Genomic DNA, 19,012 nt, shown 5'->3' with positions numbered 1-19,012 from the left:
ACCTAAAGAGAAAAAAGAAAAAATATATCTTCGATGTTACACTCTCAGCCGACAAAACCTATTCTTCTTCGTTTCACCACCTCACCGCATCTTCTTCTTCACCACCTAATCTCCCTTTTCATTTAATTCTGCGTCGTCTTGCTTTCCTACTTCGTTTTCCTCTCTCGATTCGTCTTCTCTCCTACCAGTTAACAGATGTAGTTTGCTTCTTTCACTTTCCTCTTCTTTGTTTTACTTGATAAATTGAGATTTTATTTACATTTCCTCAACATAAAGTGACAGCTTTTTCTCTGTTTGGTTTAGTTACATAACTTTTTCTCAGTCTGATAAAACAGAGAACTATATTAACTTAACCAATTTTTCAAGAATAACCAACATCGCCGGTTTAGATTTACTCCTTTGGAGTTTTTTACGGAAACAAAGTTTCTAGATTTAATCAAGTGATGCGGATCACAGGTGAGGATGTCACAGAGTCTCTGCTGGCTCGTATCCAATTTAGTTGGTAGAAAAAAAAGCATGGATTTAAGACAGGCTCATTTAACGAACAGCAGAAGCCCACTCGTGAAGCCCAAGAAAACCAAATGAAAAGTAAAAAAAGAAGTTGGACATGTGTTGTATTGAGAAGAAATGACTTAGTGACGTGGCGCTCTCACAGGAGAGAAAACACAATTTTATATATATATATATATATATTTCATCAACAAAAAGTGACAGTTTTTTCTCTGTTTGGTTCAGTTATATAGCTTTTTCTCAGTCTGATAAAACATAGAACAATATTAACTTAACCAATTTTTCCATAATAACCAACATCGCCGGCTTAGATGTAATCCTTTGGAGTTTTTGACAGAAACAAAGTCTCTAGATTTAATCAAGTGATGCGGATCACATGTGAGGATGTCACCGAGTCTCTGACTGGCTCGTCTCCAGTTTAGTTGGTAGAAAAAAAAGCAGGGATTTAAGACGGGCTCATTTAACGAACACCACAAACCCACTCGTGAAGCCCAAGAAAACCAAACGAAAAGTAAAAAAAGAAGTTGGATACGTGTTGTACTGAGAAGAAATGACTTAGTGATGTAGCGCTCTCACAGGAGGGAAAACTAGGGCTGGGACGGATCCGGATATCCGGGAAATTTAGGATATCCGGATCCGGATCCGTCGGATCCGTGGATTTAATATCCGGATCCGGATTCGTGGTTTCTGGATATCCGGATTTCGGATATCCATCTCTATATTCTATTATCCGCGGATATCCGGATCCGGATCCGCAAAAATAATTAAAAATAATAATTTTTTTTTAAAAACTAAAATTTTAAAAATAATACATAAATGAAATATTTATACAAGAGTTATAAATATATATATATATATATGTCTATAATATTGTAAAAACTAAAATATAATATTACAAAATTAATTTATGTATAAATATTATTATATAAAGTATAAATATTAATGAAATTTAAAAAGTTAATGTGTTTTAAAAGTACGGATCCGGATCCGGATATCCGGACCTAAAAATTAAGATATCCGGATCCGGATCCGGTTTGGACGGATCCAAGATTTTACTATCCGGTTTGGATCCGGGCACCCCGAATATCCTATTTTCGGAGCGGATCCGGAGCGGATCTCGGATCGAATCCTTATCTCGGATAATAAATCCCAGGCCTGGGGAAAACAACTTTATATATATAGATATCTTATCTGGGTTTCATCATTACACATCTCTCAGTAGGCAGTAGCCACAAATAATGAATCACCCACTTTTGAAATATCACTAGAATGACATTTATCCATATAAATGATTATCTATTGTTGACGTCAATTTCAGAAATCATTAAATGCAAGCACATTTTTAGGATTTACGTTGGTTCTCTTTGGTGGCACAATACAGTAAAAAGCTTTGTAGAAAAGAAAAATAGTAAGCGATCGAAATAGTTAATATTGATATATTACTTAAAGTGTCACGTTAAAAGAATACTAGATTAATCCGCGACCGCGGAAATATTTTTTTCAATTCATATACATAGATATTTATTTTAGATTATTGGTGGTATACATTTTTAACGTTAATCATATATTTAAATATTTATATAACTATTTTAAATACAATAATTTCATAGTTTATATGTTACAATTAATCAATTGTTTAAAATCGTCACATGTATTTGTCGCTTCTTATTATATATTTATCTTGTTGTATTTGCATTTAGTTACTGAAAAATTAATATATGCATGAATGATGAAACAACATATCTGAAAATTATTTTTTGTTTAATTTATACTAAATTCTGACCCACCGTCCTTCAAAGCTAGATTTTTTTTAGCAATATTTTTTTACGTTTATTCATTTTAGATAATATATTATTATGTATACAAAATTTTAAGATATGTAATTTATTTTATACATGCATTATATAGTTTGTGAATATTAAGCCGTTCTGTCATCATATTATATTTTTAACATAAGTATTTATATTTATGAGTTTTTTTTTATAAATTTATCAATTTAATATAATTTATCATATTTAGTTCAATATAATAGTTTATTTTAACATTATTTATTATTATTATAAAATATATAAAAATAAAATAGAATTTTTATTTTTCATTTTATAAAAGATAATTGAATATATATCAATGCATAATAATAATTCTATTTAAAATTAAAATATATCATTATTAAAGAAGTTACAAAGATTTTATATTATTAGCTTTAGTGAATATATGGAACTTACCAACATAATTTCTGGTTTTATTTCTAAATTTGAAATTTTTATATGGAAGTTAAATTAAATTGGACCTATATAATAGAGAAGAAATATTTTCAGATACTGTTAAGAACAACACAAAATATTTATAAAAGAGAAACTATAATATATTGTACTTACAAACTAATTTTGTAGTAAATATTTTTGTTTGAAACGGAAAGAATATTTCTTTCTAACAAAATCTTTTAAAGATCTTTATAAAATGTATTTTGAAAAGTAATCAATTTAAATTGTTATTATCATTATAATATAATTAAAATATTTATGTGATTTTAATTTTCGTTCATCAATCAAAAAAAAATTAATTTAAAATTCTAATTATATTTTATGATAATTAAAATTTAAGTTCGTTAATTTTCAAAAATAAATTTTATCCTGATTCGGAAAAGATTTTCTTAGAATTTTCTTAAACAATATTTTATTTGTATTTTAAATAAAAGATAAAGATATTAAAAGATATAATAATTAAGTTATGTAAAATTTGATAAACTTTCTAGAAGATGGTCTAAACAAAAAAAAAATTACACATGAACAAAGTCATGACTTCTGTTTTAATATATAAGATATTTTATTTAAAGTATTTTATTAAACCATGTTTATAGTGATTAGTTGAGGGAGGATTATTTATAGTGATGTGCTAACGATTAGGTATAATGAGTGTTCCGAAGATATTTTGATTTCCATTTTAAAAGGAATCGATAGCATATTCTGATTTCCATAGTATGTTGAAGTTGTTATATGAAGTTAAGATATGAAAAATTATGAATGGAGATGAGAAGTTGAGCAATAGGAAGGCCGGATTATAAGGTGGAAAATTTTGTTTAAACTTAGATATCAACTTTTTAAATATAACGGAATAATAGATGATTGATTCAGCCTCTGACATTAGTCGGGAGGTATTCTAAACTCGGGTCAGGTAATGTAGTAGCTAGTCCACTCTATAGTACTACGTGTGATCTTCCCGAGGCCAACCGGATCATCCGATAGGATTTAGTAAAAAAAATAATATATAGATATGTAACAGAATAACATAATAAAAAATTGTATTAAGTTGTTATCGGTTATTTAGTGTGCATGTCAAGTTTGTATGGATTTGATCAAATCTATTATCAATATTATCTCTCTAATTTATAGATTAGATATATTTTATATTTTTCTAATTTTCTTTTAGATAAGGATTGTATTTTCAAAATTAGTAGATGTGAATATTATTTAAATTAGAAAATACATGTAATATATAACCTCTAATTCATTCAAAAGGTACGTCTGTGAATTTTATGTTGTGGTAAGACCGATTGAAGTTTATATACTGATAATATTTGTTCATAATGACAGGTTTCTGTAAGCCAAGTTTTTTCTATACGAAAATAGGTCCAATAAGAGTTATTGTATTGCTAATGTAATTGGAGATAACAATCGGTACAGATTGGTTAAATGATAATAGACAGTAGCGTGTACTATAATTATATTGTAACAAATTTGAAATGGTCCATATATTAAGTAGCTTTCTAACAAACTTAAATGAGTCCAAAACTTTAATGATAACTTTATTGATAGATAAATTTAGGACTCTATTTTAATAGAGGATATAATATATGTATATTTAATTTTTAATCAGTATAATATTGTTTGGAAATGATTTAAAAACCAAACATATCCGATTTTTCCACTTATGCATGATCAATACAGTAGTGACATTTACACCCAAAAAAAATACATTAGTGACATATATGAATATGAGTTTAAAAATGCCAAGAAATAGTATTAGAGCCAGGACAGCCAAAAATTGTGTGATACCCAAATCGAATCCCTCAAATTCAATGTCTGTTTGGAAAGGAACTTTGGTATATGGCAATTGTAGCAGATCCAAAATGTAGAAGCTGGTGTTAGAACTCGTTTTTGACAAAATGGTGTTATACCATTTTTAAAAAGTTTTAGGCGAAGATGTTTGCCAAGCTAACTGGATGTTAGGCACTATAAAGTATTGTATCCACATGTCAAAGTTAAAGTGGTATTAAATGTGAAATGAAAATCTAAACTGAGTTGCTTGTAAATCTTAAAATGTACATTGTAAAATGCCTCACAATGTAATATAAGTGAAAAGGAAATGTATAGACATGATATGAATTTCGGGTTTTAAAATTTGACAAATGGACTTTCGATCAAAAAGATTAATTTTTTTAATAGTTTTAAATTTATTGTTGATAATTCAAAATATATATATCTCTTAATTGATTTTTTGTAACTTAAAAGTATGAAATGATTTTTTGTAACATAAAATACTCATGGTTTTTAACTAGAAAATGAATACTCATTAAAACAAAAAAAAATATATTACACTTTATTATACAAAAGGGCTGTTGGCTTTTATGGTATACAACCAACTATCGTCTCCTTTCTACCTCACAAGTTTAACACATAGACACATTTTGTTATTTTGTACGAGAATACAACACAAAAAATGGGTTCAACATATTTTACATTTCAGTGATGGAAGATAAAAATATATACAATTGTATCCTGAGATTTTGGAACAATCATGTATACCGTTTAAAAATTAAGAAAGGAGACCTTTTCAAACCTGGTTTCTTTATAAATTCTTGTCTCGGTTTTTATGTATTTATAATTATTCAAATTTGCCGTATTGTAGAAATTTCGTTTCTATAGTTGGTATGTGCCTGATGTTTGTAGTGGCAAGAAATCCCTCAAAATGATCTCGCGATTAAAGATAACTAGATTTTAAATCGCACGTCTGTGCGGATATTTTTTCATTTTATAAATGTATTTGATATTATTACAAATGTTTTAAATATATAATATTATTGTTTATATTTTTTCTTAGGTATTATTAATATATAGTGATTTTTTTAATACATTTTACTTTGGTATTAATTTTTATTACTTACTAATATATTTTCGAGTTAGGTACAATAAAATAGCAATATGAAATAATCAAATAGATAACGTCTTTCAAAATATGTTTTTTTCTTTAATTTATACATTTTGTTGTAATACATTTATAAAATTTATTTACTTATATTATAGAAAAGAAATATATTTAAGATAATTTATATCTACATGTTGTGTTTACAAAAATAGACTTTAACATATATTATTTTAGTATTTTACGGGATTTATAAGTAAAAATACATTTTTGTTTAAATAATATAGCCCTACTAATTTAGAAAATTATATACATAGTAGCATCTTTTTTTTTTAGCAACAACTTATATAGTTTGTTTTATACATAGTGGCATCTATCTTAATATTTTACTAAATTTTATTGATATAAAATATTTAATTTTTCTTTTATTTTTAATTAAGATTTCAAAAATTAGATTCTTTTAATTTTTACAACATATATAGTTTGTTTTTTCGTGATGCATTCTAAAAAGTTATTATTTATTATCTATGATTTTGTCTTTTTTAAAATTTGAAATATTATCATTTTGAGTTGAATATTTATTTTCAAAATTTTATATTTTGTCAAGAAAACTTTGAAAAATTACACTACTATTTTTGAGTTTGGAAGATTATATGAATTTTGAATTATTTTTACTACATTAATACATTATTTTATAAAAAAAAATTGAAAAATAAAATTTGTTAATTTACCTATTTAATATAATTTTGTCATATTTAATTCATATAGCACTTCTATTTTTATATAATACAAAATATAATTATAGAATTTATAAAAAAATAATATATAATTTTTATTTACTTGTTTTATAATAAAATTTTAGTTAACATTGATTTATTACAATATTATATTACTAATTACGAAATTTATTAATATGATATTTTTTAAAAATATTTAAAGTTTTAAGTAAAATTTTGTTAGATTCTTTCTCAACCGATTTTGTTATAATTAAAACATAAAATTCAAATTTATAGTTGGTCTATTATTAATGTAAATAATCAAATATTTTATGTTAAATAGTTATTTAAGTGGTCCTACTATGACTTGTTAATAGAAGATAAAGAATAGGACCCTAAATTAATAGATTAGATGATAACTTCTGTCGAAAGTTTTTCTAGCAATGTTTTAAAGGTTAGGTAAAACATTATGTTGGCGAATATGTCGGTACAAGATGTATATCATTTTTTAATTGGAGTTTAAGAGGTCATGGGTTTTAAGGAGGAATTGTTCTATCAATCTAAGAGCATAATTATCGCTGAGTTTTAAAGGGGTTTTTGTGGCTTCTTATGTTTGCGGGCCCCATAAAAAGGTAAGAGTCGATGTTAGAATGCATAAAATAAGGATCGATCTTGGAGGAGTTTTTGCACTGTTTTCGGGCTCCACTGACACGTGGCGACCCGTGATTATTCGCTTTTTATTTTTTTTTTTCAGACAAAAAAATAAAAAATAAAAATAAAAAAATTTACCTAAGAAACTAGTGGAACGGTTTCAGCGGTAAAGATGACCTAAGTTTCTCATCGGAATTCAAATAAAAGATTATCTAATATAAATAATATACAATTATTACAAGTATTAGTTATTTTAGAAAAGAGTAAAAATAAATTTATGCGAACTTTAATATCTAGATCCAGAAAATGGGAATACATAGGAATCCTATGATAGGATTGGAGCTCTGCTTGCTTGGTTGGTCATTCTCTTCTTTCTTGGTTGATAGATACGTGGAGCGTATGGGTTTCCTTTTGAACAAACCGGTCTATAGTAAGCTGGATAATATTATAACTAACGATTAGAATTAGATATGAATTTGAAAAATTGATCAAGTAAGAATAAAATATAGCAATAAAAATTGAAAAATCATGAGAATATAATTTGGCACCACTCAATGTTGTTATCCTTTTGTGATTGGTGACTACCAAAAATCTATGCAAAGCATACGGTTATTGTTTGATCGAGAAATGATAATAAATAAGATGTGGGTTTAAACAAAGACGTCTTATTAATGGTCGGAGAGAAAACGTTCAGTCGGTTACAAGGGAAAAGAAGAGAACGCGACAGAAAGAAAGCCGGTGGCTCGATAAGCTACCGGAAAAGTACAACTAACGGCGAGATGAAGCAAAGGTGAAAACCCTAATCTAGCCGCTAAGTGTTAGTCAGTGATTTCGGATCCCCTTCTCGTCGTCTCTCCTTTCCCTTATATAGACGTCCTGATGCCTCGTTCTTGACCTAATTTACGCCATCTTGGTGGGCCTCCTCTGCTGGGCCGAGAAGCCCGTAGGCGTCCGAGCAGTCGCTGAGCCGAACGTACTTCAGTCGATGATGATCAACTAAAAGTACTCAAGAGTCAAGCCGAGAGACCTGACTCTCGAGCCGACCGATCGAGCTGTCGCTCCTCCTAATTCGGGCCAGGCCTTCCTATTCCTCGGGCCTTGTGGGATGGTCAAATCCATCCTCTACAGTAAGTCCCCCCCTAGTCCATTAGTGAGCGGAGTGCTTTCCAGCCCGTGATGGATTCTAAGGTTTGGAGGTTTGAGGGAATAGAAGGCCTGTCGGAAGGTTAGAACGGTTGGTCGATGAGTCGCACAGCGTTGTTCTCTCGGAAGCGAGCAGTAGGGGCTTTTATCTCTTCTTTTGGTCGTCGTGTCGCAGGAAGGGTTCGTCGCGAAGGTTCGCTGGACATTTGGGAGAGTTTCAAGGCCCATTTAGGCCCGTTTAGGCTTAATGACGACACCTCGAATTCCCCCCCCCCTTTTTTTTTTTTGCTTTTAAATAAACCGAGAAGTCGAAACGTCGCGAGGGTCCGCAGGGTTTTTAGGGCGGATTTCGAGGCCCGTTTGGGCCCGAATAGACCTAATGATGGCGCCTCGAGTTCCCCCCCCCCTCTCTTTTCCTTATAAATACGCAGACCCCCCTTCATTTCTTCAAGTTTTTCTCCGCGATCGAAGGTACTTTCTCTCTCTATCCTTTATCTCTCTAAGCGTTGTTAGATTCATTCGAAACATTCTTCACCGTTCCGTTCCGCGATGTCGTCGGGTCAGAGGCTATCGAAGCAACAGAAGGGAAAGGCAGTCGCAGCGATGTCGAATCCGACAAGGAATCTCGACGGGGGTCGTGTCGGGGACCCGGAGACGATTCATCGCGCGACGATGATGGACACGACGAATCTATCCCGCTCTCATCGACTTCTGGTTGCGGATGCTGCGAGACTCGCGAGAGAAGGATGTCAGAACGTCGTTGCGAGGGATGCAATGGAATGTTCGAGAGACGGGTAGAGCGGGGCGATGCCCGTTGACTCGATCACCCTGAGAGCTCGACCTGCGGAGGTTGGTCTCTCGGAGGATGATGATTCTGAGGCCGAGTTCTTCCCGACCACCTTTTACCCCGATGGGATTTTCGAAGAGCTTCCTCAACTCCATCCCGATTTATTGCGTCCTGCCTTCTTGGCCGGTCAGGACTGGGAAGGCGTAGAGGAGACGAAGTCGACTCTTGGAAGCGTGAAGAGGGTTCTTCGGGCTGCGGGTGCCGTAGGCGTGACCTTCCTTGTGCCTACGGAAGCGCAGAGACCCTGGTCTCCTCTGATGGGGTACCAGACGGTGTATGAATCCTATTTTCAGGAAGACACTCGTTGCTGGTTCCCCATCCCGCGACTGATCACAGCATACGCCAGACGTCGAGATCTCGCGATCAGTCAGCTGCTGAATGGCTCGCTGCGTCTAGCGGTCACTTTGTCGGTTTTGGCAGAGCAGATCGACATGCCGATGAGCGTTAGGTCGTTCGAGGAGATGACCTCGATAACCGACATGAAAGATGGCACTTACTCGGTGAAGATGCGACCGAACTGCAATGTGTGTGCCGGTCATCCGAATAAGACGCAGAATTGGCAGCGCTCCTACTTCTTCCTTAAGTCCGACAGCTCGGCCTTCGAGGAGCCTCCCCAAGATGATTATCGAGTTCTTTGGAACCGTTCTTGGGGTAGAATACTCTGTCGCGAACCGTAAGCGAATTGTCGATTCTAACCAACCATTTTTTTGCTTTGTATGTTGTTGGCCATCCTACCTCCCCAGCTTATCCCGAAGATTTCTTGAGGAGTGTTCGCGCCGTCGCTCTGCTTCGAGTCTATCGTTGGTCTGAGATCTCCGTCGAAAGGATCCGTGAGCTTAAGGATCGAATCACTCGAAGTACGTTATCTCGCACCTCTAGACTGTGCCCCTTTTTTTCTGTCGCGTCCTGACCCTTCTGCCTTATGTTTTCAGGAGAGTGGAGATCCGACCTTCCGACCGCTCTTCCCATTCGTGCTAAGCGACTGGACATCTTCCCGAGAGACATCCAAAAACAATTTACCGAGGCGAAGAAGATGGGCACTCTTCCTGATTTGAGCGCAATAATAGCGGCCCAGCTGGGGCTGACTAGCGGGGAAGGACCCTCAACGGCGGTTCCTCGTTCTGACGAGGTTTTCCCTTCCGATGCCAGAAGTGTGGGGAAGGGAAAGAAAAGAAAAAGAGGCGATGGTTCGGGAGTCGGGAGGAGTACTGAGGAGACGAGTGATGTCCCTCCTTCCAGTGAGCCCCGGAAGAAGAGCAAGAAGAAAAGGACAAAAAAGAAGTCTACCGGCGAGCAGTTGGAAGATGCTGACGAGCAGATCGAGCAAGAGGAAGAGGGTGCTCGAGGAGAAGAAATTCAGCCCGAAGAGGGGGGTTCTGAGGTTGAAGCCTCGGAGGGACGGAATGACGAGGAGGGAGTAAGTGAAGGAGGGGAACGCGAGACTTCTCTTAATGCCGCCTGCTCGGATGATTCTGAGGAAGGTAGCGAAGGGTCGCCACTCCTGATAAGGAGGGGAAATGACGAAGACGAAGATGAGAGGCGGTCTCCTGTTCTGACGTTTCCTCGCGAGAGAACTCCAGTTCCCGTCGGAGGAGGGGCCGCCCAGATCGGTACTTCTTCCCGTGGCTCGGCTATCCTAAGGAGGGCTCCCGGATTCAGCTTTCCCGATAAGGTCGACTTCCATTACGAGGGACCGGCTCCCTTAGTGTACGTTCCAGAGAAATGTGGGGAGTTTCTCAGTCAACTAAGAGGGAGGGCGAAACCTCTTCCTGCTGTGAAGGACCTTATCTTCGGGGGTGAATACGAAGAAGCTGCAAGGGCCAAACTGCTGGTAAACGGCTTGGTCCTTTTTTTTTTATTTAAATTCCTTGACTCCTAACCTCTCACGATTTCCATTGTGTCGCGTGTTCAGGGTGATAGCACGATGAATGTCGTGATTGATAAATACGACACGGCGCTTAAAGGAGCCTTGGAGGAGCTCGAGCTGGCCAAGAAAGAGTTTGCTGAGAAGGAAGAGGTTTCTGCTCGTCAACTGAACGAGTCAAGGGCCAATCTGCAGAAGCTCGACGGGGTGATGGCTCGCACCGTTGCTCGACGCGATGAGTTTAAAGCCGCGCTGGAGTCGTCTCGAAGAACCATCCGCGAGCTTGAACAGAAGAATACTGACCTCGAGAGCGAGAGGGCTTCGCTCGCTGTCACGCACGAGCGAGAGATGAAACGTCTGAGAGACTCCAGAATCTTGGAGGTGACGAGAGAAAGGGGGAGAGTTGAGGCAGAAATGACCGCCAAGGCTAGTCGTTGCTTCGCCAGGATTCGTTCTCGAGAGGAGCGTCGGGGTCCTTACGACGAGGCTCGGTTACTTTACAGCCAAGCCTTTGGGACTAGGAAGTGCCTCGAGGCCTTGAAAGGAGCCGGGAACGACATACCGCAAGCCTCTATTGATATGTTCGTCGAGTACGAGAGGAAGTACGAACAAGAGGCTGAGCAGCTGAAGGTTGGCGAGATCCCTGAAAGCGATTTTAGACTCTCTCCTCTTGTGTTGGAGTCTCAGTTTATGGATGCTCGGATTCTGGCGGGTCTCGATCCGTATGGTTCCAACGCTGGCTTAATTGACCCGGAGACCGCGGCGAATCTGCATGTCTCGTGTACTCGTCCGGTCGGAGAAAGGCGCGAGGAACCGATGCTTCCTATCGAAAACCCTTTGACTGTTCTTGAGGAAGGGGTGCCTGGTCGAGGAGTCCGAGTCGATGGAAATAACGTTCCTGTCCTCGTGCTTTCGGACACTTCAGTCGAGGGTCGCGATTCGCTGCCTCCAGAAGGGTCTCATCGGGATGGCGAGGAAAACACTGGCGAGGTGTCGGAGGATGCTGCGGTGCGAGTCTCTCCGATTGCCCGCGAATCGAGCGTCAGGGCTTCGGAGCTTTCCGCCCTTAATGATCGCGAGAGTGATCGGGAAGCTTAGTTTTCCTTGTTTGTTGTTTTCTTTTGAGTCTCAGAGGACTTATGTTGTTGCCTTTTAGACTTTTGCCTTTCGAGGCTTTTACTTTGTTGTTCCTCTGTTACAACTCTTCGAATCGTATTATCTATTTGTCTTTTATTGTACTCGTCTATCAAATGCATGATTTATCAAGATTTGAAGTGACTGTTTGTTTAGTATAACATTATTCGAGATATCGAATCGTTGTAGTTTTTGGGCTCGTTATGACGTTGTCTCGGTCGATTTCTTTGACTCGCGATCGTTCGTCATTTGAGTTTAATTATAATCGAGATAGTTGTATTGTTAAGCTCGTCATGACTTTGTCTCGGTCGATTTCTTTGACTCGGGATCGTTCGTCGTTTGAGTTTAGCTATAAGTCCTCGACGTTGACGGTTGCAAATCGACCCTAGCGTAATTTTCAAGCGTTCGGTGGGCCAAACTTTACTTAAGTAAATTACAGGGTGAGTTGGAGTCATTGTCTCGGTCGTGTTGGTTTAAATCGCAACACGGTCGACCCTCGTGAATACGTGTCTGATCAGGACATATCCATCGTGGGACGCGAGTACCGATACGTTTGTTCGAGAAGCCGGGACGTGCTCGCGTCGGCACCGCTTAAGTGATTGGCTGCTTCGGAGGTCGATTCCTCGGGGAGGGGGTTTGTATTTTTTTTTTTTTTTCGGCTGGACCCCTTTTTCTTTTGGGCTGCCTACGTATCCCTTTGTGGGAATCAAGCCATTCGTAGTTCTTAGATTGCGAGTAAAAGTGGCTTTTGAGGCGCATTTAGTGGCGCATTTACTCGGTAAAGTGTTCGTTTTGACTAAGGATGGAATAGGTCGATTCCTCGGTTTGTATTTTTTTTTTTTTTTTTTTTTTTTTAGGAGACCGAGTAAAAGTGGCCTTAGTGGCGCATTTACTCGGTAAAGTGTTCGTTTTGACTAAGAATGGAATAGGCGGAGATGTTTGGAGTTCCAAGCTCTCGGTACTGCTTCGCCTGTTGAAGTCTCGAGGCGGTATACCCGACAATCTTGTATGGTCCTTCCCAGTTGGCTCCAAGCTTGCCGGCTTTCCACTCCTTAGTATTTTCGAAGACCTTTCTTAAAACAAGATTGCCCATTTCGAGGGGACGCGACTTAACCTTCTGGTTGTAGTAGCTCTCGATTTGATGCTGGTAATTTTGGATACGGAGCAGTGCTTGGTCGCGCTTTTCCTCGATGTCGTCGAGGGCGTCGAGCAGCATGTCACGGTTGAGTTCGACGTTTTGTGGCATTCGTGATCGGCGCAAACTCGTCACATTCACTTCTGCGGGAGCCATTTCCTCGACGCCGTAGGCCATTGAGAAGGGCGTGGCCTTCGTCGCTCCGCGAGGAGTTGTTCTGTGGGACCACAGGACACCATCTAGTTCATCCGCCCAGCAACCCTTCTTTAAGTCGAGTCGTTTCTTCAGACGTCGATGATGGTCTTGTTCGTCGACTCAGCTTGGCCGTTACTCTGCGGGTTTCTCGGGGTCGACATGTTGAGTCGAATGCGCCATCTGTCGCAGAATCCCTTGAAATGATGCGAGATGAATTGCGAACCATTGTCTGTTATGATCTCGTATGGGAGCCCGTGTCGGCAGATTATGTTCTTCCAGACGAAGTTTTGCACCTCCTTGTCGGTGATGTTGGCATAGGCTTCGGCTTCGACCCACTTGGTGAAGTAGTCTGTGAGGACCAGAATGAACTTCTTTTGGCGAGATGCCGGCATTGGACCGATGATGTCCATTCCCCATCGCATGAATGGGTATGGAGCAGTTAGGGTATGAAGGAACTGCGTTGGGCTGTGTAAGGTGGGAGCATGACGCTGGCATTTGTCGCACTTGCGCACGTATTTCTCGCAGTCGGCGTTCATGGTTGGCCAGTAGAATCCCAGATTCTTCACTTTTAATGCAAGAGCTCGTCCCCCCGAGTGATTGCCTGCTGCTCCTTCATGTGTTTCGGCCATGACTAGTCTCGTTTCTTCGCCGGAGATACATTTGAGTAGCACCTTCGTCGCGGTCCATCGGTGTAGTTCCCCGTCCATGACAACGTAGTGTGCACTACGTCGCTTCAGTCGCCGCGCGTCCCATTTCTCGGTGGGCAATAAACCTTCAGCGAGGTAATCGATGAGTTCCTTGCGCCAATCTGTTGGCTGATCTTCCTGCGAAGGAGGTTCTGCTTCGTCGATGTCCATTGCTTCGCTAATCGCTGCTGCGATTGCAGTCTGTTCCGCCTTCGTGTCGATGCTCGGTTTCTCGATTTTATGGATTGGGATTGTCCTCTTGACTTGATCGTGTAGCTTGCTTCCTAGAGCAGCGAGGGCGTCGGCACAGACATTTTCTCCGCGAGGAACCTTCGTGAGTTCGAAGAACTCGAAGTCTCGCGTGAGGTCTTGGACGAGTTTGAGGTAGGCGTCCATCCTTTCGTTGCGGACGTCGTAATCGCCGAGGTACTGGCTTACAACAAGTTGAGAGTCGCAGTAAACGCTGATCCTTTTGGCCTTTACTGCCTTGGCGAGACGGAGCCCTGCGATGAGGGACTCGTACTCAGCTTCGTTGTTTGACGCCGCAAAACCAAAACCGAATGACTGCCGGATGAGTTCTCCTGTTGGTGATTGCAGTTGCACTCCTGCCCCCGACCCTTTACTCGTGGATGAACCGTCAACGTGGAGGATCCAGTTCAAACATGGTAGGATGAGGTCTTGCTCCAGCTCTGGTGTTAACTCGATCAAGAAGTCTGCAAGAACCTGTGATTTTGCTGCTGTGCGATTCTTGTACACGATGTCGTGTTCGCTCAGCTCCATCGCCCATTTAGTCAATCGTCCTGACTGGTTGGTATTCTGCATAACCGTTCGGAGTGGTTGGTTGGAGAGCACTTCAATCGTGTGCGACTGAAAGTAGGGTCGCAGTTTCCTAGCCGAGGTAACGACAGCTAAGGCCATTTTTTCGAGTGTTGGGTATCTCGTCTCCGGCTCGGTCATTCTTTTACTTGTGTAAAAGATTGGTTTCTGTTCTCCCCGATCTTCTCGAATGAGCACGCTGCTGACAGCGGAGGATGTGACGGCTATGTAGAGAGACAATGTGTCGCCGGCTTCTGGCTTTGATAGTACTGGGGGGGTTGTGAGGTAATGCTTTAGTTGATTGAACGCCTCTTCGCATTTCTCGTCCCAGACGAACCTCTTGTTGCCCCTTAGTAGCTCGTAGAAGGGAAGACACTTATCGGTTGATCGCGAGATGAACCTGTTGAGAGCTGCTATCCGTCCGGTTAGTCGCTGTACTTCGCGGCTGTTCTTTGGGCTTGGAAGATCGAGGATCGCCGAGATCTTCTTGGGGTTAGCCTCGATTCCTCGTTGAGTGACGATGTAGCCGAGGAATTCTCCCGAAGTGACACCGAAGGTACACTTGGCCGGGTTGAGCTTCATCCCGTAGTCATTCAAGATCTTGAAGCAGTCGCGTAAGTTGTTTAGGTGATCGTCGGCCTTGAGCGATTTGACTAACATGTCGTCGATGTACACTTCCATGGTGTTGCCTAGCTGGTCGGCGAACATTCGGTTGACGAGTCGCTGATAAGTCGCGCCGGCATTCTTTAGCCCGAAAGGCATCACCTTGTAGCAGTAGGTCCCTCTATCGGTGATGAATGCCGTCTTCTCGCGATCGTCTGGATGCATCAAGATCTGGTTGTATCCCGAGAAAGCGTCCATGAAGGTTAGGAGTTCGTTACCAGCAGTTGATTCGACGAGACGATCGATATGAGGGAGTGGGTAACTGTCCTTTGGGCACGCTTTGTTGAGGTCCGTGAAGTCGACGCATATGCGCCATTTGCCGTTTTTCTTTTTGACGACAACTGGGTTAGCCAACCATTCGGGGTATCGGACTTCGGTTATGAAACCCGCGTCGAGGAGCCTGTCGACTTCTTCGTTTACGGCTTTAGATCGTTCTGGACCGAGTTTTCGTCGCTTCTGTCGGATGGGTTTGAACGTCGGATCGACGTGCAGTTCATGAGAGGTAACTGCGGGGTCGATCCCCTTCATGTCGGAAGTCTTCCAGGCGAACGTCGAGGCGTTGTCTTTGATGAAAGAGATGATCTGTGAACATACGTCGTCGGACAGGTAGACGCCAACTCGGATGATTTTCGTCGGGTCGGATTCATCAATTGCGACTTCGCGAACTTCCTCCTTCTGAGGGTATATCTTGTTGAGTGGTTTACTGACGGAGTTGACAAGGGAAGCTTGCTGCTGCATCTTTACAGTTGCGATCAGTAGTTCTCTTGCGGCTTGTTGATCGCCCCGAATCGTCTGAGTTTTGCCATCTTTTCCGGGAAACTTGATGCATTGATGATAAGTCGAAGGGACGGCTTTCATGGAATGCAGCCATGGTGTTCCGAGTATGGCATTATAGGGTGCTTTGGCGCGGATGACGGAGAACTTGACGGTGCGGGTTATACCGCCTGCGTAAACTGGAAGGCGAATTGTCCCTATCATTTGCTCCGAGGCTCCGTTGAAGCCGGTGAGCGTGCGAGAGGAAGGCTTCATATCTTTTAAATCAACTCCCATTTTGTCGAGTGTGTCGCGAAAGATGAGATCGACTGAGCTGCCGGTATCAATAAGGACTTTTGCGACCAGACATTCGCCGATGTCAAGGTCGACGAGGAGAGGATCGTTATGTGGCATGTGGACACCCTTGGTGTCTAGTGCCGAAAAAGTGATCTGGTGATCATTTTCGACTGGAGAAGGCCACTTCTGAGAGGTGGTTGCTTGACGTTTGTAATCTTTGACGGCTCGAACCGAGTCACCGCAAGGTGGTGATCCGCCCATTATGACACTGATGTGCGGGGCTCGGGTAGCTCGCATTGATTCGAGTTGCTTCCTCAAATCGTCGGTTGTGTTCTCGAATGTAGGAATTTCTGCGGGCTGTTTCTTCTTTGACTCAAGGCGTCGTCGCAGATCGGATCCTTTCGAACGGTTGAGTTGGATTCGCAGGTCGTCGGCCTTCGAATTGAGCTGGTCACGAAGGTCACCAGTTTGACCGACTCTCCGAGCGTTGCATTTTGAGATGGTCGCGCGGAGGTCGGTTGTTCCTGTGTTTTCGTTCGCGGCGTTTTTTCGCTTCAATAGAATGCGTAGGTCTTTAGCTGCTTTCGAGGGAGCGAGAGACTGCTTATCCTTGCTGTCCAATTTATCGCGCAGATCTGGTTGTACTGTCGGGACATCGTCATCAGAAGAGTCGCAAGGGCGAGAGATTATGACTTCCACTCGTCGCCGGCAACGCGGGTGTTCGTCTTCTGATGAATCGTTGGCGGGGCCGACGTTGTTGATGGGAGTGCGCTCAGGGCTTGCTCTTTCCTCACTCGGGGCCGTGTTCTTTTGGGACTTTTGTGCCTTCTTCTCCTTGTTCTTACTCCAGCTTTTAGTGTTTTTCGGCGTCGTAGGAGAAGTGGGCATTTGGATTGTCCCATTAGTGATCCCGTCGAAAAACTGCCCGATGAGGACCTTGGATTCCTTTGTGTCATGGGAATCCCTTTTGTGGTAGAGGCACCATTTTTTCGGCTCCTCGGAATTTGAACTCGCTGGTTCGGTTGGGGTTGATTGCTTCGGAGCAGAGTCTCGATCCCAGTGGTTCCAGCCTTTCTCTCGTGTGATGGCTGCTGATTTTGGAGATTCCTCATCATCGACCGAGCTAACGTAGCCTCGCTTCTGAGTGGTATTTCCACCGGAGGAGTGCTGGCGAGGCTCGGGGCGGGGGTCGTTTGTTCGGGAGGATCGCTGTCTCGCCGCTGCTTCTTTTGCGAACTTTGCTCTGGTGTCTTCTTCCATGCGGATAAAGTTGTGCGAGCGAGCGATGGCGTCGGAGACAGATTTGGTCGGGTATCGGTAAAGATCCTGGCGGAATGTGGAGTCGACGTGCAAGGTGTTCATCAAAGATTCGACGGCGATATGGTCGGGAATATCGATCTTCGAGACAATAGCTTTGAATTTCTCCATGAAGTCGCGGAGACTTTGGTCGCTGGCGTGAGTGAGGTTCCACAAATCTGACACGGTCGCTTCCTGGTTGGTGAACATGATATAGTTCTTAAGGAAAGCCGTTGAGAGGTCGTGGAAACAGTCGACGGAGTTCTCTCTGAGGCCGGTGAACCAAGTAAGTGCCGGGCCTTCTAGAGTTTCGACGAAGAGTTGGCAAAAGCCGGCGTCTTTGTCTTCGTCGGTCAGGTTTGCGCGTCGCATCGCTATGTTGAAAGACGTGACGTGAGTAGAAGGGTCGGAGAGACCTTTGAAGGTTGGAAGACGGAGTTTTTCCATCTTCTGTAGCCGCACCCCGGTAACCTTTTGCGTGAAGGGTGTACGAAGAGATTCCGCGAGTACATGCTCGATTTGGGGCGCGGACGTCGTCACTTGGTGGATCTTAGAATTGATATCGAGGACCGACTGTTTTAACGCGGCTAGTTCGCTTGCGGTGTGCGCATTGGTGTCGTTACCGGCGCTTTGGTTATCGTTATCCTGCGTAGGTACCAAGTCGGTGGTTCGTTCTGTGGCGAACAGGTGTCGACGATACTGCGCCGTTGAAGCTTCGGCGTTTGCAGCGAGAGGAGCAAGGATCTTTGCTATCGCCGTGATTTGGTCAACTGCCGCCTTCCGCGCCGCTTCTTGTAGGGCGAGGCGTGCCAGGATAGTTTCCATAGATGCAGGGTGGGGAAGTGGAGTTACTGGTGTAGGCGTAGGTGTCACCTCTGGAGCCGGTGTCACCTCGAGAGCTTCGCGCTCCTCGCCTGACGAAGAACTGTCATTGCTAACGACCATAGTTCCGACGTTACTTTGCTAGTAGCCCCACGGTGGGCGCCAACTGTTTGATCGAGAAACGATAATAAATAAGATGTGGGTTTAAACAAAGACGTCTTATTAATGGTCGGAGAGAAAACGCTCAGTCGGTTACAAGGGAAAAGAAGAGAACGCGACAGAAAGAAAGCCGGTGGCTCGATAAGCTACCGGAAAAGTACAACTAACGGCGAGATGAAGCAA

The 19,012-nt window shown here is 41.5% G+C and overlaps 1 protein-coding gene across 1 annotated transcript; it reads left to right on the top strand.

Moving 5' to 3' along the window:
• The first annotated feature begins 8,969 nt into the window (after nt 1-8,969).
• Nucleotides 8,970-11,971, top strand: LOC125585942 (meiosis-specific protein ASY2-like). The gene is made up of 4 exons (XM_048755676.1): nt 8,970-9,660; nt 9,753-9,866; nt 9,942-10,840; nt 10,922-11,971. Exons 1-4 carry the CDS (start codon nt 8,970-8,972, stop codon nt 11,969-11,971), a joined length of 2,754 nt encoding a protein of 917 aa, XP_048611633.1.
• Nucleotides 11,972-19,012: the final 7,041 nt, after the last annotated feature.

The sequence above is a fragment of the Brassica napus genome, chromosome C4 (assembly GCF_020379485.1).
Source record: "Brassica napus cultivar Da-Ae chromosome C4, Da-Ae, whole genome shotgun sequence".
NCBI lineage: Eukaryota > Viridiplantae > Streptophyta > Magnoliopsida > Brassicales > Brassicaceae > Brassica > Brassica napus.
The sequence above is the reverse complement of the archived record's forward strand: the minus strand, read 5'-3'. Positions and strand labels throughout refer to the sequence as shown.